General features: G+C 42.0%; 1 protein-coding gene across 3 annotated transcripts in view; it reads left to right on the top strand.

The window, feature by feature from the left end:
- Positions 1-23,458, top strand: part of SIK2 (salt inducible kinase 2) — a 129,872-nt gene that overhangs the window by 101,132 nt on the left and 5,282 nt on the right. For 2 of the 3 annotated variants that reach the window (XM_020882237.2, XM_070473598.1), the window contains exons 5-12: positions 898-1,022; positions 1,454-1,577; positions 2,939-3,159; positions 4,906-5,058; positions 13,264-13,428; positions 21,262-21,490; positions 21,986-22,270; positions 22,407-22,570. In XM_020882237.2, the coding sequence (XP_020737896.1) occupies positions 898-1,022; positions 1,454-1,577; positions 2,939-3,159; positions 4,906-5,058; positions 13,264-13,428; positions 21,262-21,490; positions 21,986-22,270; positions 22,407-22,570 (1,466 nt within the window). The remainder of the gene's footprint in view (positions 1-897; positions 1,023-1,453; positions 1,578-2,938; positions 3,160-4,905; positions 5,059-13,263; positions 13,429-21,261; positions 21,491-21,985; positions 22,271-22,406; positions 22,571-23,458) is intronic. The other variant, XM_070473597.1, reaches the window with a different exon arrangement.

Here is a 23,458-nt window from a genome sequence, read left to right as displayed (position 1 = left end):
AAAATAACAGGAGTTTGTTCCTCCGCTGAGAACATGAGACTCTGTGAGGGCTTAGCAAAAGCTTGCATTTACACCAGAGTGCTCACTGTGTTTGTCTTCCGTGGTAACTTCCGTGTGTATTGAAGGCCTCTGAGTACAGTGCTTCCAGAGTGCATATGCTGTATATCAAAGCTGCAGATTCAGTGTGACTGATATCATGAGGGGAAGGCCATTAACTGTTTAGTATAATGCCACCATGTTACAAAAATGAGTAAATAAGTGATAATGATGATAAGTGGCCTGTGGTCGAGCCACAGCGCCATCACATGTTAATGAGCTGTTCAGATGAGATCTGTCTATTCAGGATGTGGGAGCCAACACTTCAGAGAGTTGTTACTTAGGAAACACTGTCCTCATTGCCTTAGAAAGTTATCTTGCTACCTTGGGGTAATGACTATGAGAGCAGCCAGTCCCTTGGTTGTGTTTAGGTAAATATCTTAGAGTTTCACTCATTTGTTTCTTTCTTTAGAGACCGTATAAGCTCAAGAGCTCTAAATCATGGAGTCACTGAAATTCTAAAATTACCAAATTCAAGCTGGTTGTCCTTATTGGTGGAATTTTTCTTTTCAGCCTTAAAAATATATGATTTAAAGTCTTTTTTCCAGCCTCTCACTCATTCTCTTTGAGAAGAAAACTTAATTCATTAACACATTCATTCAAGAAATATTTATTGAATGCTTAATATTTGCTACTCATTGTGGTAAATGCTAAGGAAACATCACAAGTTACATGCCACCCCATGCTCACAGAGTGAATTAGTAGTGGTATTGTTGATACAGCGTATTATAAAATTAGTATGAAAAATTCAGTATAGTTCGAGAGCATAGATGAAAGTAACGTTTATTTCCATCCCACTAGATTTCGGTTTTGGAAATTTCTTTAAAAGTGGTGAACTGCTGGCAACATGGTGTGGCAGCCCCCCTTATGCAGCCCCAGAAGTCTTTGAAGGGCAGCAGTATGAAGGACCACAGCTGGATATTTGGGTATTTCTTTGCTTTGCTGTGTTAAATGCATCTATAATGATAACACATTATCATTTTGGCCCATTTTGAAGCTCTTGGTACCTAACACATAGATAGTAGTTCATACTTTTCCTGTCCACTGGCCTATAATTAATCAGAGTAAAAATTGTAGGAAAGAATTTCTAGGGGAAGATGTTATCATCCTAATATCAGCAGTGATTTAAAGTTTAGTAATCAAAATGATTAAGTTTAGTTCTTTTGGTATTTATTATAGGATGCTTTATTGCAGTAGTCAGCATTTCAGCTTTTTTTTATTATTATTTCTGAGATAGTAGTAAATTCAAACAGAAATTTTCAGTCCATATAATCTTAAGAGTTTGAGGATATTTTAGGAAAACAAAGAGAGTTCAGAGTTCTCAGTAGAGAAATTACAGCCTTATTTTCTTCCACAGAGCATGGGAGTGGTTCTTTACGTCCTTGTCTGTGGAGCTCTACCTTTTGATGGACCAACTCTTCCAATTTTGAGGCAGAGAGTTTTAGAAGGAAGATTCCGGATTCCATATTTCATGTCAGAAGGTAACAACCTGTTTATCTTAAAATTGTGCTTTACAGAATTTTTTCTCCAAATGAATGCCTGAAGAAAGACTTCTCTTTTTCTAAGAGTTTGGGTGCCAAATAAAGTGACTGAGTCACTTTAAAAGTCATAGAAATAAGCAACCCCCTCCATGTAGGTAAGAGAAATTCCAGCCTTCCTACTTGTAAGTGGAACAGAGAGTGTCCCAGATTAAGAACAGTAAATCTTCCCATTTGCCCTCGTCTGTGAGTGTTCTGGGTGTTTATTTTAGCCTTTGAGAAGCACTTTGTAGATACAGATTTACCACCATGTCACTCTAAGTATGAAATGGATTTTCCCATATCTTCTGGTGGGAGGTTACAAAATTAAGCTTTTTATTTAAACTTGAAACCAACTAGCAAAACAACTGAATTAAGATGAAGTGCTATAATCCCTTCCAGTCTTGTATTGAGTTGCTGCATAGGCAGCAGTTAAGTTCACTCAGTTTAGATTTTCGTTATCATCCTTAACTTACCAGTTCCTAGTAACAGAAGTAATGTTCTGGTACTTAAGAGAGTGGATTTTGGAGCCAGACTGCCTGGTTTCATCCTGAGTACACCACTTACTGGTGGTCTGACCTTGGCAAGTTATATTTCTGTGCTTCAGTTTCCTTACTCTATAAAATGGAAATAACAATAGTTCCTAACAGGGATGTTGAGGGATTAATTAAATTAATCTGTGTCAAGCTCTTAGCATGGTGCCTGGCGCTTAGCTCGTGATGGAAGGTTAGCTTATGCGGGGTAGTAAGGAGGGTGATATCAGCTCAGAGGATAAGCAAGTGTCCAGAATTGCGGCAGTGCAGTTCACTTCGTGTCATCAGAAGTAACTGCTGTTTCACCCACATTTTTCTCAGTTGCACTGAAATGGAGAATAGCAACAGTTCCTTGGAGGGCCTTGCCTCACACAGTCTTAGTGTATCAGCCTCAGAAGTGACCGGAAGGATCCATTACTATTTGTTGTTCTAGGAAGAAGACTTTTCTCTCTCTCTTTCTTTAGTGGAAATCTAAGTCTGTGTCTAGATATTTTCAATTGAGAAATTCAATAGGAAGGTTCGTTTAGTACAGATTTGAATAGACCTACACCCTCCTGTTTTTCTTAAGTATTCATTCACGGAGATGGTTAATTTCACATGTCAGCATTCATTGTGTGAACTGGATGAATACAAATAGCCTTCAGGTTTTATTTACTCATTTGACCTTCTGCTTTCCAGTGGACACTGTGGAGGATACAAAGATTATCACCACTGTACAAAGTCATGAGTCAGGTAAATACCGCTCAGTGCAAGGCAAATCACATGACTTCTGTAACACTGTGTTTTCTGTAGATTGTGAGCACCTGATTCGAAGGATGTTGGTCCTGGACCCAGCCAAACGGCTGACCATAGCGCAAATCAAGGAACATAAGTGGATGCTCGTGGAAGTTCCCGTTCAGAGGCCTGTTCTTTATCCACAAGGGCAAGAAAATGAGCCGTCCATCGGGGAGTTTAATGAGCAGGTTCTGCGATTAATGCACGGCCTTGGAATAGATCAACAGAAAACCATCGAGGTAAAGGGATTGGAGATTTGACTAAAGATGTTTCAGGACTCTGTTGTATCAATGCTTAGTAACTTAAAATTTCATTCTCATACTTGTCATCCTGGTCTTCTGGCCAAACCAGCGCCTCGGCATGCAGGTCAGTGTTCCCTGGAGATTTCAGCACACTCTGTTTTTGGTTGCTCTTTAAATCAATATATAAATTCTTGCCTTTGCCCCATATGCCAAAAAATTCAAAAGGAAGCCTTATGTATGTTTGAGGAAACACAGGGATGAAAACTTAACAAATAAACAGTAGAAAGTTTCTTCTAAGATGAAACATAAACTCTTATACAGGTAATAAGCTAGTTTATATGGAACATAAGCGTGCAGATACAGAACAAGGCAGAGAGCTGAACATGAAGGAAGAAGGGAAGACATCAGGTTTAGGAAAACCAGTGGGATTTAGTTGTGAACTGAAGAAACTCAGAAGGCAACAACAGCAGGTGGATTCCTGATTTGGAAGTTGTATGGGTCATAGATCTGAGAAGGTCATGGACCTGGGAGATTCCTCATCAGCTTTATTTCTGCCCTTTAGTAGTTAGCATATTCATAGGATATACATATTTTTAATACCTCCACAGCAGTCAAAAACAGTATTTTTAAGAATGAAGCATAACAAGAATATAAAATACGCCCCGGTGAAGACAGAGTACCGTGGCCCGTGCTGCCTTTCCTTCACTGTAGCCAGAGTGAAGCCACACTGCTCTGCTTTTGCTTATCACGGGCTCAGCGAGGCTTTTTTGTCCTTGCCCGTGACGGCAGCTGTGAACGCGGTTCCCTCAGCCCGCAATGTTTGCTGCCGGCGCTCTGCGCCCGAGCTTCACGGCACAGCACCTATGCAGCCTGTCACGTGGAATTAGAAGCCAGAGGAGCCGCTGTTTTTCTTTTTCATTAGCATCATTGGAGAGCTGGCCGGCCAGGGATGTGAAAAATTGGGAAGCAACTTTATTTTCAAGGTTTCAAGAGGGTGGGACTGCAAAAACAAGAGGAAAAAATTACCTAAGAATGGAGACACAGCGTCTCTCAACCTAGTGTCCAGATGTCATTCTCCAGCCCAAAATAATCACCAGAAATTTCCCCAAAGACTTTAATCATTGACTTCAGGGGTGGCAGTGGTTTGGGCCCGTGTCGAGGCTGTGGAATTAGAGCCTATGGGCTCAGATTGCTAACCAGCCTTACAGCCATGAGATGGGACTGCAGTGACAGTGTTAGGGAACGTCTACAGGAGACAGTGATGGCATTTTCTCTGCATGCAGAAAAATAAATGGATCCAATTAATGTGAAAGGGCCAGTCAAGTCATTCAGAGGTATCACCCTTTATACACTTAATGAAGTTATCTGTTTTCTATTCTGAATTCTGGAATACCTTTCATCTTGAGGCATACTTTGCTTGTTACTCTTTTTTTTTTTAAGAACACATGATATCTTCCCTCCCTTCTTTATTTATTTACTTATTTTAGCCAGACTCCTTGCATTCTTTTTTTTAATTAATTTATTTTTTTAATTGAAGGATAATTGCTTTACAGAATTTTGTTGTTTTCTGTCAAACCTCAACATGAATCAGCCATAGGTATACGTATATCCCCTTATGTTTTTAATTTTATTGAAGAATAGTTGATTTGTAGTGTTGTGTTTTTCCCCCCTTTTTTAGAAAGGTGTAAATTACTGAATTGGTTTTTATGGTTCTCTGCCTTTGGCACTTGTTTTCTCTTGCAGGCTTTGCAGAACAAGAGCTATAACCACTTTGCTGCCATTTATTACTTGTTGGTGGAGCGCCTGAAATCACACAGGAGCAGTTTTCCTGTGGAGCAGAGACTTGATGCCCGCCAGCGTCGGCCTAGCACCATCGCCGAACAAACAGTTGCCAAGGTAACGCCCTATTAGCCAATAGTCTTATCGGTGCATATGCCTGTTCAGACGCTTGACGCGTTTTTCATGGTATAGTACAAAAGACTCGGATTTCATCCTCTACACCTTTTTTTCTGTAAAGTTTCTGTCTGTCGTTTACTAGGTTCTCAAACATTTTACCATCTTCCTATTTGTAAGGATTAATTTTATTTCAGACAGTTTTTTTTCTTTAAGAGGCTTCTCTTTTTTTTTAATCATTCATTTATGTTGAGAATTAATGCAACTAGTCTGTACATTCAATTTCATTTAATAAATTTTTATTGCAGATTTACTGTGAAAGCTTCACTTATTAGGCATTCATTACAGGGAAGAAGATGTATAAAATGTACCCTCAGGATGTATAAACGTGCCCTCAGAGTTATTACATTATAGAAGCAAAATAAGACAACATCATGAATAGCAATCCTTCGAAAATAATGAAAGGCAAAATGTAGAAGATGCTATGAATGTCATCATTTTGAACTTGTGTAGATGTGTGATGGAGAGAACGTTCTTTAGAAAAAGGGCAAAGGGGAGAGAGGTACATCTGATCGGGCAAGGCTTTGTGGGAGAGATGGCATTTAAGATGGAGCCTCACAGCTGCTCAGGAGAGGCAATAGCTAGAGGCATTACATGTAGACAGAAGCAGTGTGAGCAGAAGTACTCGAGTGGGCCAGCGTAGACTTGTTCACATTAATTCACTTGAAGAATAGGGAAATGAAAGAGTCGGAGTGGTTAAGTTGAAGCCATGCTGTGAAGGGATTGAATGCCAAGGTAAAGGAGACAGTTGTTGTTCAGTTGCTCACTTGTGTCCAACTCTTTGCGACCCCGTGGCTGCAGCACGCCAGGCTTCCTTGTCCTTCACCATCTCCCAGAGCTTGCTCAAACTCATGTCCATCAAGTCGGTGATGCCATCCAACCATCTCGTCCTCTCTTGTCCCCTGCTCCTCCTGCCTTCAATCTTTCCCAGCAACAGGGTCTTTTCAAATGAGTCAGCTCTTCGCATCAGGTGGCCAAAGTATTGGTGCTTCAGCTTCAGTTTACTAATAATTCAGGAAGAAATGAGGAACTGCTGAAGACTATTAAGCAAGAAAAGTGATAAAATTATATTTCACTTTAAGCTAAGCAGTCTGCTAACATTGTGAAGGACAGACTAGATAGGGGAGAGAAGAAATTTAGAGAGCACTGTTAGATGACTATAGTTGATGAGAAATACTGAAGACTGAACTATCATGGTGCCAGTGGCAGGAAGGGCGAGTATGAGGAACTCTCCCAGGTGGACCTGGCTGAACTCAGCCGTGGTCAGGAGAGGCAGCCCAGCATGGTGGTCTCTGGAGCATGTCCCAGATTCTGCCATTTCCTGCTGTGCACCTTAAAAAAGTTAGCTGAGGTCTTTCTGTGCCTCAGTTTCTCAAGCTTTAAAGTGGAAATAATTTTAAGATGCTGGGATATTTAAATTAGTAAATAATTGTTCAGCACTTAGTAATAAATAATAAGTGATAAGGAATAAATAATGTTGAGGAGGAAGGGACAAGGAGAGGCGTAGGGACAAGGGACATGGTTGAGCTCAAGGCTGAGGGAGCCGTAGTGCTGGCGACTCGGCTGATGGGGAAGAATGGACCTGGGTCCCCAGAAGGAGGCTGGTGCTAAGGAGAACTGGGAGATGGCCTGTATAGATCATTCACACGATCTTTTAGGATTTCCATCTACTTCTGTGAGTATTGTATTTAAAGTGGGAGTAAGAACAAAAGAGGTTTCACTTTGTATTTCTTGTTTGGCAGTCCTACAAAATTTATAGTATAATAGAATCTTGCATTGACTTCTCCAGAGTATGGGAAAAAGAAACCCAAGGAAATTGAAATCTTCATGATTTTAATAGGCAAATGATATGCTTTGTTATACATACTTTAATATCTCACATATTGTGAATATTGAGACTAATGTGAGTAAAATAATGTATCGCCAAAGTTCCAGATATTTGGGTTGAAGTATCTCTGAGCACTTGTAATCCTTCAAAGTGGAGCAGTATTGCTTTCAAGATAGAGGGGGCAAAATGAGAATTCCAAATTTGGGGCAGCAGTAGGAAAATGGAGATGACCCTTCCCTTTTTTTTTTTCCAGTTTTTTAAATTTATTTATTTACTTATTTATTTATTTTTACTTTGCAATATTGTATTGGTTTTGCCATACATTGACATGAATCCGCCATGGGTGTACATGTGTTCCCCATCCTGAACCCCACTCCCACCTCCCTCCCCATCCCATCCCTCAGGGTCATCCCAGTGCACCAGCCCCGAGCACCCTGTATCATGCATCCAACCTGGACTGGTGATTCATTTCACATGTGATAATTTACATGTTTCAATGCCATTCTCCCATGTCATCCCGCCCTCGCCCTCTCCCACAGAGTCCAAAAGACTGTTCAATACATCTGTGTCTCTTTTGCTGTCTCTCATACAGGGCTATCGTTACCATCTTTCTAAATTCCATATATATGCATTAGTATACTGTATTGGTGTTTTTCTTTCTGGCTTACTTCACTCTGTATAATAGGCTTCCAGTTTCATCCACCTCATTAGAAATGATTCAAATGTATTCTTTTTAATGGATGAGTAATATTCCATTGTGTGTATATACCACAGCTTTCTTATCCATTTGTCTGCTGATGGGCATCTAGGTTGCTTCCATGTCCTGGCTATTATAAACAGTGCTGCGATGAACATTGGGGTGCACGTGTCTCTTTCAGATCTGGTTTCCTCAGTGTGTATGCCTAGCAGTGGGATGGCTGGGTCATATGGCAGTTCTATTTTCAGTTTTTTAAGGAATCTCAACACTGTTCTCCATAGCGGCTGTACTAGTTTGCATTCCCACCAACAGTGTAAGAGGGTTCCCTTTTCTCCACACCCTCTCCAGCATTTATTGCTTGTAGACTTTTGGATAGCAGCCATCCTGACTGGCGTGTAATGGTACCTCATTGTGGTTTTGATTTGCATTTCTCTGATAATGAGTAATGTTGAGCATCTTTTCATGTGTTTGTTAGCCATCTGTATGTCTTCTTTGGAGAAATGTCTGTTTAGTTCTTTGGCCCACTTTTTGATTGGGTAGTTTATTTTTCTGGAATTGAGCTGGAGGAGTTGCTTGTGTATTTTTGAGACCCTTCCCTCTTGAAAATGCCACAGCAGCAAAATAAGAAGCAGGAAAGCCCCACACTGAGCAGCTGCCCTCCCAGGTCTCTGTTCTTCTGAGATGTTACACAAGTGAGGGTTACATAAACGATTGTTCCAAGCACACGCGTCTGTTATTGTACATGATTTCCTTTTCACAGCTAAATTTGAAGCAAGTTCCTTAGATCTCAAATTGTATTTCATTTGGCTTGAGGTTCAGATGTATTAGCATAGCTTCTTCTATTTAATAATTATTTTTTATTACCGAGCACCCCATGAGTTCTTTTCATTGTATACATTGACCTAAATTATCATAGAAAGCTGTTTCCTGTGATTGAAATGTATCTGAATAGTAGAAGTACTCGTTCACAGACTCATCCTGAGTCCCGTCTGAGTGCCAAGCAGCAGGCGCTGGGTTGAAGTTCTCCCTTTCCTATGAGACTGCCTTCTCATGTTTCATGTTGAGCTTGTTAAAAAATAGATTTCTCTGTTTTTGTGAATATAAATATGCTTAAAGTTTTAGTAGAGCCTATCCCCTTGAATTCTTTGATGTTCTGCTCTCTTTTTAAAGAAGTGGCAGATCGCTTATTACTTGATGGAGCGATAGGAACCGGGGAGGTCACAGGATCCCATGCAGAGGTCACATGAGCAGTGCAGTCAGGCAGACCTTGGGCTCCCTAGCGAGCTGAGTGACGTCAGCGAGCCAGCATCTCTGAGCTCTGGTGTCCTTAACTATAGAATGAAAACAGCAGTACCTCCTTACTTTACAAGTTTCCTAGAGAGATGAAATTGGTTAATTGATTCTAGCAGTTCAGTTCAGATAGAGCACTCATGTGCCAAACACAGTGCCAGCCATCGTGATTTCATAGGTGCCCAGAAAGCAACCCCTGGGAATTTATGGTGTAATGATAAATAGTCTATGAATACTACTTAGAAAACAGTGAGATTCCCATCTTAGATGGATTGAGAGTACTTATATTTGCCACATAATATGCAGGAAATGGCACCCCACTCCAGCACTCTTGCCTGGAAAATCCCATGGACGGAGGAGCCTGGTGGGCTGCAGTCCATGGGGTCGCGAAGAGTCAGACATGACTGAGCGACTTCACTTTCACTTTTCACTTTTATGCATTGGAGAAGGAAATGGCAACCCACTCCAGCGTTCTTGCCTGGAGACTCCCAGGGATGGGGTCGCACAGAGTCGGACACGACTGAAGTGACTTAGCAGTATGCAGGAAACACAACATCTGATCGACTGTAGTGACTGCTAAAAAATATGCCTTTTTATTGTGAATTCTGTCTGCTGGTTTTCAGCTGTCCTTCAGGAGCACTGAAGATCTTTCCCGTAGGAGAAAGCGTTTTATTTTAATGGTGCTGGAAAGCATAAAATCAGGAGAAGAGATTCAAGATAATAAATACGTGATCTAAAATGTTATTGCAGTTAGTGGACGTGGTCATTATTTATGACCACTCTTTTTAAAAATTTTTATTGACGTATAATTGACTTACAGTGTTAATTTCTGCTATACAGAAAAGTGACTGAGTTACACACATGTGTGCATTTTTTATGTTCCTTTCCATTGTGGTTTATCCCAGGATATTGAACCTAGTTCCCTTGTTATTTATCCGTTCTGAATGTAAGAGTTTGCATCTACTGTCTGCAAACTCCCAGTCCTCCCTTCCTGCAAACCCCTTTCCCATAATAACCACAAGTCTGTTCTCTACGTCTTGTGAGCCTCTTTCCATTTCCTAGACAGCTTCACTTGTGCCATGTTAGATTCCACATATGAGTGATGTCAACATGGTATTTTCTTTCTCTTTCTAACTTACATCACTTTGTCATGATAATCTCCAGTTGCTTCCACATTGCTGCACATGAAATTATTTCATTCTTATTATGGCTGAGTAGTGTTCCACCGTATATATGTACCACATCTTCTTTATCCATTTGTCTGCCAATGGGCATTTAGATTGTTTCCATGTCTTGGCTATTGTATGTAGTGCTGCAGTGAACATAGAAGTGTGTGTATCTTTTTAAATTATAGGGATTTTTTTTGGATATACACCCAGAAGTAGGATTGCTGGATCATATGGTAATTCTATTTTTAGTTTTCTGAGGAGCTTCCACACTGTTTTCCATAGTGGCTGCACCAGTTTACTCTCCCACCAACAGTGTATGATGACTCCCTTTTCTTCGCACTATCTCCAGCATTTATTTGTAGACTTTCTGTTTGTGTTAGTTGCTCAGTCGTGTCCAACTCTGAGACCCTATGGATTTGTAGCCCACCAGGCCCCTCTGTCCATGGGATTTCCAGCAAGAATACTGGAGTGGGTTGCCATTTTGTTCTCCAAGGGGTCAATCCCTGGTCTCCTGCATTGCAGGCAGATTCTTTACTCTCTGAGCCACGGGGGAGGACTTTTTTTTTTTTTTTTTTTTTTCAGTTCTACCACTTTATTGCTACCGACCCGTCTCCCTCCACCCTCGTGCACACATGCTCCATCATGTAATCCCACGGAGCTCGCCAGGCTCCTCTGTCCATGCGCTTCTCCAGGCGAGGATACTGGAGTGGGTTGCCATTTCCTTCTCCACAGGGAAGACTTTTTAATGATAGCCAGTTCTGACCAGTGTGAGGTGGTATCTCCTTGTAGTTTTCATTTGCATTTTTCTAATAATTAGTGATGTCAAGCATCTTTTCATGTGCCAATGGTGTTTATGGCCACTCTCGAAGAAACTGGTAATATCTGCTTGCTTGGGATATTAATCAACCATCTATTTATTATAATAACATATTATTAACTTCACTTCTTAGTGTTGGGCATACTCTATGGATACTTATACTGTAACTTGTGCCAAAAAGGTTTATTTAATTCCATGACTGCAAGAATCCTAAAAAGCAGACCTCTAAATCTGTCATTGTATTTCCTATGAAGTGATTGTCACAATAAAATGTATTATGTCTCTGTCCTCACCAAGTTCATGGTAAGCTGTTGTAGTCCAGGTTGCATGTGAAAGTTGCCAAGAAAAATGTGTTATGCTTGATCTGGCCCAGCACAATCCTGCCATTTAAAAAGTCACAGCTAAGAAGAGGCAGGAAGTGAGAGCACCATATCCTAGCTGTCATGTTGGTGTCTCATTTCCAGTGCAGTGTCTATACGTAATGCTTTGCCCTAATAAGAAGGAGCAGTCAAGTAAATTTAGGAAACAGAAATCAAAAGTTTAAAAAAAAAAAAAAAGAAATCAAAAGTTTAGCTTTATCCTTTGATTGAAAAGACTGATAAGAGCAAGGAGAATATATCAAATATACTTTATTAGGAAGTTTAATTTTTCCATTGTGGCTAAAACAGTTAATTTAAATGAGTAGTGATGGAAAGGGGAAAAAAAATGTTTAGTTTCAAAAGTGATCTCAGGAGCAGTGATATAAGAAAAGCTATTTCTTTATCATGTTCAGAATGTTTATAGTGCATTTTCTTTCTTTTTTTTTTAGCATCCATATAATACCAGCATTTTACTATTGCTATATTTTATTCTTTATTTCATGCAGTATATCTAATGATGTTAATGTTGGAGTATAAAGCATACTCTATATTCAAAGGTATAGTCAAGGATAAAGTATATTTCTAACACACCCCCCATTATTGAAAACCATCAGTCTGAAATTTTAACTGAGAACCATTAGATAGTATCTGAAAACAAAAGGTTATATTCATTTTGCAATGTAATTCCTATATTAAATTGTGTCACCATTCTAAGACTTCAGAAAGAAGGAGAAAAAAGGAATTAACATTACTGAGTGAAGGACTTTACATGTTACCTTTTACAACCCTAACTTCACTGTGTAGTATTATGCCCTTTTTAGAAGGTGAAGAAAATAAGATTTTAAAAGTTTAGGTAACTGATTAAGTTCACACAATTAGTAAGTGATGGAGTCAGGAATCAAACCCAGGTCTTGGGAAAGGAAAAGCTAGAATCATACCATTCTGTTCCTTTTCATCTGCTTGAATTTAAAACTCACCATCCTATATCTCTTGAAGTGATAATGGCAGAAAAAATATAAGCCATTCCTCTGCCTTTTAGAAACTGGTATAATGATTGTTCCCTCCGATGTTTTACAATGTCTGTTGTGTTCAAAAGAGATCTAAGAAATTATTCTGCCAGTTTTAAAGAGATGGGGAGGAAAGGATTACCCGGAAGTGTCATCTTCCCAATCAATCCGTACCATTGTCATAAAGGAAAATCTCTTTTAAATGATTTTTCAAAGGAAGAGTTTGTAATACTTGTTTACTTGGAGGGTTTAATGGAGGAGACATGGAGAATGGACTTTCTAGAGTAGGCTGACTTCATGAACATACTTGCTCAGCAGTAAGCATCTCTGTTTCTGCTGGACAAGCAGGCTGTGTTTAGTCTACACGTCTCCTTCAGAGAAGGACCTTCCTGCCCCGGCCAAGTAGCTGCTGCTTCTCTCTTCTTCCTCTCCACACACGGCCTTGCCAAGAAATATGTACCATCGTGATATGTACACACCCTGCCAAAAAAAAAAAAGATGCAGGTAGATGGCCCTTATTGCAGTATACCTTGTGTTACGGTTAGTTGTGTGTGTGTCTATCTCTGGTTCCATTTTGAGCTCCTGCTTCTTGAGATTGGGACTGTTCTATCCTCCTTTTATCTTTTCAGAGTAATATATTTAAGGATACAGATGATACATGTTTGTTGAATTGGAAAAAAAGAACATTCTTACCTTCCTTTAAAAGACTAGCTTTCTTGTCGTCTCTGAAAGTCACGCACCTCGCCGTGGAACAGGAACGAATTTTTGTACAACCTGTCTCAGAATGATGGCAGAGACTGCTTCAGATTGATACCTACACCTGTACATACTTCATCACGCCTTTTCTGGAGTTCCCAGCAAATCACTGTTTATCCTTTCATTGCACCAGGAAGAATCATCTTATTTCAAGGGATTTGTACATTTATGTATATAGAGAGAGGATTAATGTTCCCAAACTTTCCATTCTTGCCGTATTTACAGGCACAGACTGTGGGGCTCCCAGTGACCGTGCATTCACCCAGCGTGCGAGCGATGCGATCTGCCCTCCTCCCACAGGCATCCACCGTGGACGCCTTCGCGTTTCCCGCATCTGGCTGTCAGGCAGAGGCAGCGTTCATGGAGGAAGAGTGTGTCGACACTCCAAAGGTACGGATGTGTTTGAGAGACTCCGAGCATGCAGGTTGGCTGGAACCGGCAGCGTGGTCCGCAGACGTTGTACTTAGGCTTAGCTGAACTTTGTCATTTCCTCAAGGCACTCAGGAGTGTTGTTTTTGTGCAGAAGACCCGAGAAACGTGTCCACAGATGACCTCGGCTCCCTCTCCATCTTCTCCTCCCCGCGATTATGTAACTCGTCAGATCTCACGTGTACTTCTCAGAATCTTCCTTCCTTCTGTTTCCTTAACCAGTTTCTTCTCACAAGTTCTAGATCCCTCATAGGTTTTGGATTTTTTTAAGCCAGCTGTAATTCTGGAAACAAAAACGTGACTATTGTGCTGACCTGGGCTTTGCCTGTTATTTTGGCCCCTCCTCTGCGTGTGCTGCAGCTACAAAATCATGAGCCTTTTTTGTTCAACTGAATATCTCTTTGTGTCCAGTTTGAGCATACCTAAAGGAGAGGAGTTTATTCTGGTGTGCTGTATGAAGTTGGCCTTTAGTATGTGGAAGATGATAGCTTCTCTCGTTTAATGGACGTTTGTTGTTGTTTAGTTGCTAAGTCATGTCCTGACTCCTTTGTGACCCCTTGGGCTGTAGCCCGCCAGGCTTCTCCGTCCATGGAATTTCCCAGGCAAGAATAGTGGAGTGGGATGCCATTTCCTTCTCCAGGGGATCTTCCCGACCCAGGGATCAAACCCTGGTCTCAGGCTTGGTAGGCAGATCCTTTACCACTGAGCCAGCTGGGAAGCCCACTGATATTTATTTCACTTCTTATTTGTTTTATATACTTAGCATCAAGTGATATACTGAAGATCACATTAATGGGCAGGTCTTAGAGTATGTTTAAAATAGACTCATTTCTTCTCTAACTGTGTGAACTTGGACAAAGTGACTGATTTCTTTTTTTTTTTTTTTTTCTTTTTTTTTTTAATTTTTATTAGTTGGAGGCTAATTACTTTACATCATTACAGTAGTTTTTGTTATACATTGATATGAATTAGCCATGGATTTACATGTACTCCCCATCCCAGTCCCCCCTCCCACCTCCCTCTCCACCCGATCCCTCTGGGTCTTCCCAGTGCACCAGGCCCGAGCACTTGTCTCATGTACCCAACCTGAGCTGGTTATTCGTTTCACCCTAGATAATATACATGTTTCAATGCTGTTCTCCTGAAACATCCCACCCTCGCCTTCTCCCAGAGTCCACAAGTCTGTTCCATACATCTGAGTCTCTTTTTCTGTTTTGCATATAGGGTTATCGTTACCATCTTTCTAAAGTCCATATATATGTGTTAGTATACTGTAATGGTCTTTATCTTTCTGGCTTACTTCGCTCTGTATAATGGGCTCCAGTTTCATCCATCTCATTAGAACTGATTCAAATGTATTCTTTTTAATGGCTGAGTAATATTCCATGGTGTATATGTACCACAGCTTCCTCATCCATTCGTCTGCTGATGGGCATCTGGGTTGCTTCCATGTCCTGGCTATTATAAACAGTGCTGCGATGAACATTGGGGTGCATGTGTCTCTTTCAGATCTGGTTTCCTCGGTGTGTATGCCCAGAAGTGGGATTGCTGGGTCATATGGCAGTTCTATTTCCAGCTTTTTAAGAAATCTCCACACTGTTTTCCATAGTGGCTGTACTAATTTGCATTCCCACCAACAGTGTAAGAGGGTTCCCTTTTCTCCACACCCTCTCCAGCATTTATTGCTTGTAGACTTTTGAATAGCAGCCATCCTGACTGGCGTATAATGGTACCTCATTGTGGTTTTGATTTGCATTTCTCTGATAATGAGTGATGTTGAGCATCTTTTCATGTGTTTGTTAGCCATCTGTATGTCTTCTTTGGAGAAATGTCTGTTGAGTTCTTTGGCCCATTTTTTGATTGGGTCATTTATTTTTCTGGAGTTGAGCTGGAGGAGTTGCTTGTATATTTTTGAGATTAATCCTTTGTCTGTTGCTTCGTTTGCTATTATTTTCTCCCAATCTGAGGGCTGTCTTTTCACCTTGCTTATAGTTTCCTTTGTTGTGCAAAAGCTTTTAAGTTTCATTAGGTCCCATTTGTTTATTTTTGCTTTTATTTCTGAAATTCTGGGATGTGGGTCATAGAGGATCCTGCTGTGATTTATGTCGGAGAGTGTTTTGCCTATGTTCTCCTCTAGGAGTTTGATAGTTTCTGGTCTTACATTTAGATCTTTAATCCATTTTGAGTTTATTTTTGTGTATGGTGTTAGAAAGTGTTCTAGTTTCATTCTTTTACAGGTGGTTGACCAGTTTTCCCAGCACCACTTGTTAAAGAGGTTATCTTTTTTCCATTGTATATCCTTGCCTCCTTTGTCGAAGATAAGGTGACCATAGGTTCGTGGACTTATCTCTGGGCTTTCTATTCTGTTCCATTGATCTATATTTCTGTCTTTGTGCCAGTACCATACTGTCTTGATGACTGTGGCTTTGTAGTAGAGTCTGAAGTCAGGCAGATTGATTCCTCCAGTTCCATTCTTCTTTCTCAGGATTACTTTGGCTATTCGAGGTTTTTTGTATTTCCATACAAATTGTGAAATTATTTGTTCTAGTTCTGTGAAAAATACTGTTGGTAGTTTGATAGGGATTGCATTGAATCTATAGATTATAAAGTGACTGATTTCTTTGTACTTATATTCTCTCTTGTAAAACGAGGATACCAACTTTATGAGACGGTTGTGAGGATTAATTTAGAGAATGTGTATGAGGTTCTAGGCAAATTGTAGATACTCAATAAATATTGGTTTCCTGTCTTTTTAGCCTCATAGGTAATAAAAAGATGACTCAGACATTAATTCTGCCTCAAAGTCTGTAGTCTAGCAGAAGAGACATGATGCATAACTAACGGCAGTGATGCCGAGAACTGAATAAATTGATACATAATTGGTCCCTTAAAGAGACAAAAATTAAAATGCTGCAAGACTAGAAGACAATTCCAGTTTGATCAGTAATGTCTTTGGTTTAACTGTCAAAGGTGGGAATTAAGAGACGAAATCAGGATGGATGGAAACAAGGGTGTGATGGCTCTCTCAGTGGAGGGGAGATGTCAGGAAAGCCCCGTCCCTGCAGGTCAGAGCCTGAGCTCAGCATGGCTGAGGGAATGGGCCTGTGAAGGGGTGTTGTACAAAATAAAGACAAATAGCCTTGCCTTAAATGGCGAAACTAAGGAGATAGACTGCCTCTAGTCTGAGGCTCTCAGCATGGGAACATGTTTCAGTGTTATCAGGAGAGTTTTTCTCACATGGACTTCTCCAGGATGGTAGGAAACAACTGAAGATTTTTTGATGAGGAAGCACCATGATCCATGTTGTACTTCAGAAATAATCTTGGAAATGTCCATAGCCTGCCTTGAACGGGAGAGGTTCTGGTGGCAAGGACAGCAGGAGGTTAGAGCATGTGTCAGGGGAGACTGATGAGAGACTGAGCCACGTGGTGCCCGTGAGACTGAACAAGAGGCGACGATAGGAACGAGATTGCACAGGTGACATCGATGGACTGTTAGAAGTCCAAACCAAGGACAGCATTATGAGCCTTGAGGATCAAGAAGGTGAATGTCATTTTCAGAAACAGAGGTAGAGCTGATTCGGAAGTTAAGTAATGTTCAGCTAGAGGGTAATTAAGGCAGCCTGAAGCTAGGCTGCCATAAGCAGGTGTTAAGCTGAGTTCCCGACCACGAGGAGTTAGCGTCCGTGTCCCTGAGGACAAGGCCACTTCCTGTGGACAGTCTGTTTCCTCTGCCTGCGGTTGCCTAGCATGTTCAGATCCTCATCAACCGCTGTTAAATTCCCACCCGGAAATTTAGACATAAATTAGGACAACATCATTCATTTATTTTTAAAATCTAATTCCCTTGAAAAAAAATTAAAATGCAGTGTGCTGAAAGCTTGGCTGTAAGGGCATCAGGCCCAAAACACAGATTGGGCACTGTCTGCCGTATTATATAGGGCAGGCTATTTTTAAAGCTTGTGATTGTTACCGTAACCAGGAAACAGACAGGAAATGAATGATTTTGTGAAAGATATAGACAGAAGCTAGATGGCATATTTGCATTTGTAGGAAGAGCAATGCCACGCTGGAACTGGCCACCCACACTGACAGGCCACCCTGGCGCCCGGCCAGGCCGTAGCCGTGTGCTGTCGTATTCGCAGGCCGTTTCATTTATGTCAGCGGCGCTCTCTGTGCCTCTCCCCTCCCCAGCACCTCTCCCTCTGGGGCCCACAAACAAGCGCACACGCAAAGCCTTCCGACAGAGACACTGGCCCTTTGTTGCTGGTCTGTCTTCGTATGCCCTTACCCTAGCGCCCGTCTGTCGTCTCGAAGGTGCCAAGCAACTGCTCTGTTGCTGCATGATTTCTGCTCGAAATCGGTGGCAGGTACTGTGCCTCTCAGAGGTTTCACCTCTCTTTCCCTCCCGGAAGTTTTCGACTTCAACTTAAAAGTGTCAGTAAAATCCTTCAGGGAGTCTGTGTTGAAACATGGCTTTGGGATTGCTGCAAAAGATAGCACCTTTCTGAGATAGTCATCCAACTCTGAGCAGTCACCACGACCTCCAGGAAGCACAGAGGCCCATACGGGGGCAGAGCAAGCCTGCAGGGTTAGTCTCTCTCTCTTGAGAGTTTTTGGGGGATAATGGACTTTACACCCACACATGCACAGATACTTTTAACATTTTATTAGAGGTTATAATAAAAGGATTTTCCAAGTTACCGTCTTCATATCTGGAGAGTGGAAGGAAACTATGAAACTGTAGTAGAGCTGTTCCACATCTATTGACATTTTTAATATTTTAATTATAAAGGTAGCACACATAAGACAGAGTCTTAAAAGGATCGTCAAAAACCTTTCATAGCTTAACCCCTCCAAGACTTAGTCAAGGGGAGAAATTCCTCTGAATTTGAATTTTTAAATTTATAATGAAAATACATCAATCAGAATCACACACAGAAAATTCAGAGAGGGATAAAGGAAAAAATTAACTTACTCATAATCCCCCTACCCAAAACAAAGGTAAGCCCATTTTTGACATGTTTCCTTAGAGTATGTTATAGATGGATAGATAGATGGATAGGTGGGTGGATGAGTATAGGGTGACTCAGCATGTAGGTAGTCTTGTTAAAACAAAATCTTATTCTATTAAATATAATTTCAAACCTGCTTTTACATAATATCATGAGCATTTTTTTTTCCATACCATGAAATCATCTTTGAAAGCATGGGTTATATTTAACAACTGCTTTATATTAGATGTACCCTTATTTAACTACTCACCTATTTTTAGACACCAAGTACTTTAAATTTTTTTTTTTTTTGCTGCCTTATATATGCTTCAGGGATATGAATATCCCTGTGTCTAAATTTTTGACTATACCTTTGATTATTTCCTGAGGATAAATTTCCAGAATTGGGGTTATCCAGTTCTTTCCTTCCTTACCTGGTTATTTATTTTAATTTGCCTCAAGATGGTAAAAATGCTTTAAAAGAAAATGTTGCTTTATTCTCATGCTTTAAACAATTTTATGATTATAAAGTATTATCTTCAGTCAAGAAATGATGATAATATATACAGTGTTTTAGTTATCCCTTCTGGAAAACTTTACTCTCATTTTACAAGTGGGAAAAAATGAGCTTTATAGATGTTAAGCAACTTGCTTAATAAGAGCTGAGGTTTTATCCTCTTCAACATATGCTAAACTTGCCAGGTACTTAAGATATGAATTAAATAAGGCATGTTCCAGCCTCCAGACTCACTGGCTAGTACTGTGCATTAGTCTGCTGTGTTAGCACAGGCTGCCATGCAAAATGCCACAAACTGGGTGGCTTAAACAACAGGAATTTATTTTCGTAATAGTTCTTGGAGGCTGGAAGTCCAGGATCAAGGTTGTGGCCAGTATGACTTCTGGTAAGGGCTCTTCCTGGCTGGTAGAGGGCTGCCTTCTCATGTCCTTCCATGGCCTTTCCGCTATGTTCTCACATATATATAGAAAGAGTTTTCTAGGGTCTTTTTGTGTAAGGACACTAATCCTACCAGATCAGGGCCCCACCCTTAAGACCTGATTTAATTACATTTCTCTAGAGACTCTGTCTCCAGATACAGTCACACTGGGGTTAGGGCTTCAGTGTATGAATTTAAGGGGAGATGCAAACATTAAGTCTATAACAGTCTACCAATCTCCTGTACTAGAATCCTGTGTTTGTGGTAAGCTCAGGGGTGTTATTAGTGGTGGAGTTTCTGAGGGTCTGACTCCTACGTGTATGCTACCTACTGCATGTGAGGTCTCTTATCAGAAGTGAAGTGATTGATCAAGTTTAAGGAAATGCGAAAGCACTTTATTGGGAAATGTACCTTTCACTCACACTGTGTTTTGAAGTACTGTCCTCAAAAGGAAACACTCATCTGGGGAAGGGTGAAGGGGGGCCTGATTGCTGCTGGCCAGCATTCAGAGCTGTTGTTTCCTAGTGCCATGATCCGTCTCGGTCTAGGAAAAGAGCATCTGTCATCCTTCATTTTGAACGACCACTTGTCACTTTAAAACCTTCTAGTGCATTAGCCGCCTTATCCTAGTAATGGCTCCAGCCCCAGGACAGTTTTTATGGGATAACTGTCCCCTCCCCCAAGCAAACAGCCATCTGAGCCGCCCAAGTCTCCCTCTGCAAATAAAGGGCCTCGCAGCGCCTCCGGAGCGGTCGCCATGAGAGGAAGGTTGCCTGCGTCTGGCACGGCCGCTTCCAGTCCCCTCTCACGTGCGTGAGCTGCTCCTGCTTCCAGAGGAAACAATAGCTCTCGCGGGTGTTCCAGGTGAAAGTGCTGCTGGGAACACAGCCTCTCGCCTGGCTGCTCCTGAGCAGCTATTCATAGGAGAAAACTGGATGGGTGTCCACAGGGGGATGGTTAAGGTAATGAGGTAAATAATTGCCTCCTCACTGGGGCTTTTACAGCCAGAAGAGCTGAAACCACAACTCCCCTTGGTGCCCCTTTGTGCCGCTCCTGCCCGCCTCGAGGTGGTTTGCTTGGCAACTGCAGCGGCAGGCAGAATTCTCATTCACGAGCTGTGCCGAGCTCTTCCCCTTGGGGTAGGAAGCGTGGACACTGGGTATATTGCTGGAGGAAGGAGAATTCAGAGCCTTGGTGCTCGTTAACCTCTGCTGGAATTCCGGGCCTCTGAGTCATTTGTTATTCTATAATGGAAGGCTTTGGCCGTTTGCCATTTGGATTTTTTTTTTCCATTCTTTTTTGTGGTATGTACATCTTTAAAGAATTCTTTTTTCCATTCCTGGGGTCCATAGACCCAGTTGAAGACTAAATCAAATGTGCAGGCACTTAGATTCTGAATATAAGTATCTGGAGCCTCCGTGTATGTTTTGTGGTTGAAAATTAGAAAAATGCTGATGACTCCTCTTTTCTTAGCTATGAGCCATGTAGTAGGATGTTTTTTAATTTCATCTTCCCCCTCTTCATTTCCCTTCTTAAAAATAATAATAACTGGTAGGCTTCAAGCTAATATGCCCTATTCATCTGGAAACCACTAAAAAAATTGTTTATTGTAATAATGATGACTCAGAGAAGCCTGGGCGGCAGCGCCAGTTTGGGACATAATGGGCTTGTGTCTCTTAGCGCTGCAGTTGACTTGCTGTAACTTCTAGTCTCCACAGTTGTCGTTGGTAACAAATATGGACATTTTTAATATTTTACTTAATTTCTGATTGGCTGCAGGTCTCTTGACATTTTTACCTTTGTGGATTTTTCAAATGTCGCAGCCACTGATGGTTCCTCTCGCGTCCCTCTGCCACTGACGTTTAGGTCAACGGCTGTCTCCTGGACCCTGTGCCTCCCGTCCTGGCAAGGAAGGGGTGCCAGTCCCTGCCAAGCAACATGATGGAGACCTCCATTGACGAAGGGCTGGAGACCGAAGGCGAGGCCGAGGAAGACCCCAGTCAGGCCTTCGACGCCTTCCAGTCCACACGTGGCGGGCAGAGGCGGCACACGCTATCGGAAGTGACCAATCAGCTGGTCGTGGTGCCTGGTTCAGGTATGATTTCTAGTAAGCACCGGGTTGAGTCTCTGCAGCATCTTGTGTCGTCTGCTCCAGGAGATAGTAGTGATACCAGCCAGTTCCTGGAATGTTGTTTGTGTCCTGTTCCTTTGTGGACAGCATTCAGCAGGAGTTGAGATTAGGTCTGCTCAGCAACTCACAGAGATTAGACTGGAATGTCTGTGAGTTGTCCCCCACCCCCTACACCCAGCTCCCGGGACTCATCCAAGAGCTACATAACTCATAAGGACTCTGGCTCTTCTGGAGTGGCAAAAATCATACCGTCCCAAATTCTGGAAGTGTTTTCCCCCACAATATTCAAAGCTGATTCAGTTGACATGTAAAAAAGTTTTGAAAAAATGTTCTGGTTGGAGGTTGAAGACATGGTAACTGTGGAAACTCACACTGGCCATGCTTTGTATTCCATGTTCCAAGAAGATGCTGTTTATTGGTGGTCATATTGGTGTTTTGTTTTTGTTTTTTCTCTTCAAGGGAAAATTTTCTCCATGAGTGACAACCCCTCCCTTGACAGTGTGGACTCTGAGTATGATATGGGGTCTGTTCAGAGGGACCTGCACTTTCTTGAGGACAACCCTTCCCTCAAGGACATGATGTTAGCCAACCCGCCCTCACCCCGCGTGACATCCCCCTTCGTGAGCCTGAGACCTGCCAACCCCGCCATGCAGGCCCTGAGTGCCCAGAAGCGCGAGGCCCACAACAGGTCTCCAGTGAGCTTCAGAGAGGGCCGCCGGGCGTCAGACACCTCCCTCACCCAAGGTGCGCTCTCCCCTGGCTCTCAGCGCTTCTGTTGTAGGACTCCCTGGGGTCCATTGCCATGTTGGTTTCATACCTGTGCTCACTTGAAAGGCCTTGTGTTTTATTTAAACCGTTTGGCCACTGTTCTTTCTTTCAGGAATTGTAGCATTTAGACAACATCTTCAGAATCTGGCTAGAACCAAAGGAATCCTAGAGTTGAACAAAGTGCAGCTGCTCTATGAGCAGATGGGCTCAGAAGCAGACCCCAGCCTGGCCTCTCCCGCCGCTCAGCTCCAGGACCTGGCCAGCAGTTGCCCGCAGGTGGGTGCTCTGGGCCCTGCCCCCGTGGCTGTGTGAGAACTAGGCGTGAGTCTGTCCTGAAGGTGTGTCATTTCATTCAGAGGGTTTCCTCCTCCTGGAGCAGACAGGTCCTTTTGGAAAGCCCACAGCCTGAAAGCTTTCTGTGTTGTTGGTGTCTGCCTGACAGGCTGGGCAGGCCCATCCACTGGCCCAGGTGGTCAACACCACATGGAAACCTAGACACACTCATACTCTGTGCGGTTCATCGCACAGATTCTATATGGATTCCCTCTTAGAGTCTCCCTGGAACTCCCTCCTCCCACCATGCACGTGTACACATACACAGACACAGAGATTACCAGTAATAACATAAATGAGAAGCTTGTTGCCATTTCTTTTTGATGTGATATCACTTCATTAAATATCATGAGTTATTTGTGCTAAAAGTTCAAAAACAATATGGTTGTTTATGTAATTCATTTTATGTGAGCCCATGTTCAGTACATCAGGAACATTAGAGCTTTTGATGCCATGATAGGAATAAACTGCTGGTGACGGCAGGGCCTTTGCTCCCGTACTGACTCAGTCATCGTTTACTGTGGGTAAACAGCATGCATTCATCCTGTTGTTTAGTTGCTTAGTCGTGTCTGACTCTTTGCAGCCCCATGGACTGTAGCCCGCCAGGCTCCTCTGTCCACGGGCTTCTCCAGGCAAGAATACTGGAGTGGGTTGCCACTTCCTCCTCCAGGGGATCTTCCCGACCCAGGGACTAAACCTACGTTTCCTGCATCGGCAGGTGGATTCTTTACCACTGTGAGCCATCTGGGGAAGTCCATATTCCTCTTCTGCAAAGTGATTGACCCTCAGCCTACTAGATACATAAAAGCCTTGAGGATTAAGTCTTAACAG

The sequence above is a fragment of the Odocoileus virginianus genome, chromosome 10 (genome assembly GCF_023699985.2).
Source record: "Odocoileus virginianus isolate 20LAN1187 ecotype Illinois chromosome 10, Ovbor_1.2, whole genome shotgun sequence".
In the NCBI taxonomy this organism is placed as follows: domain Eukaryota; kingdom Metazoa; phylum Chordata; class Mammalia; order Artiodactyla; family Cervidae; genus Odocoileus; species Odocoileus virginianus.
The sequence above is the reverse complement of the archived record's forward strand: the minus strand, read 5'-3'. Positions and strand labels throughout refer to the sequence as shown.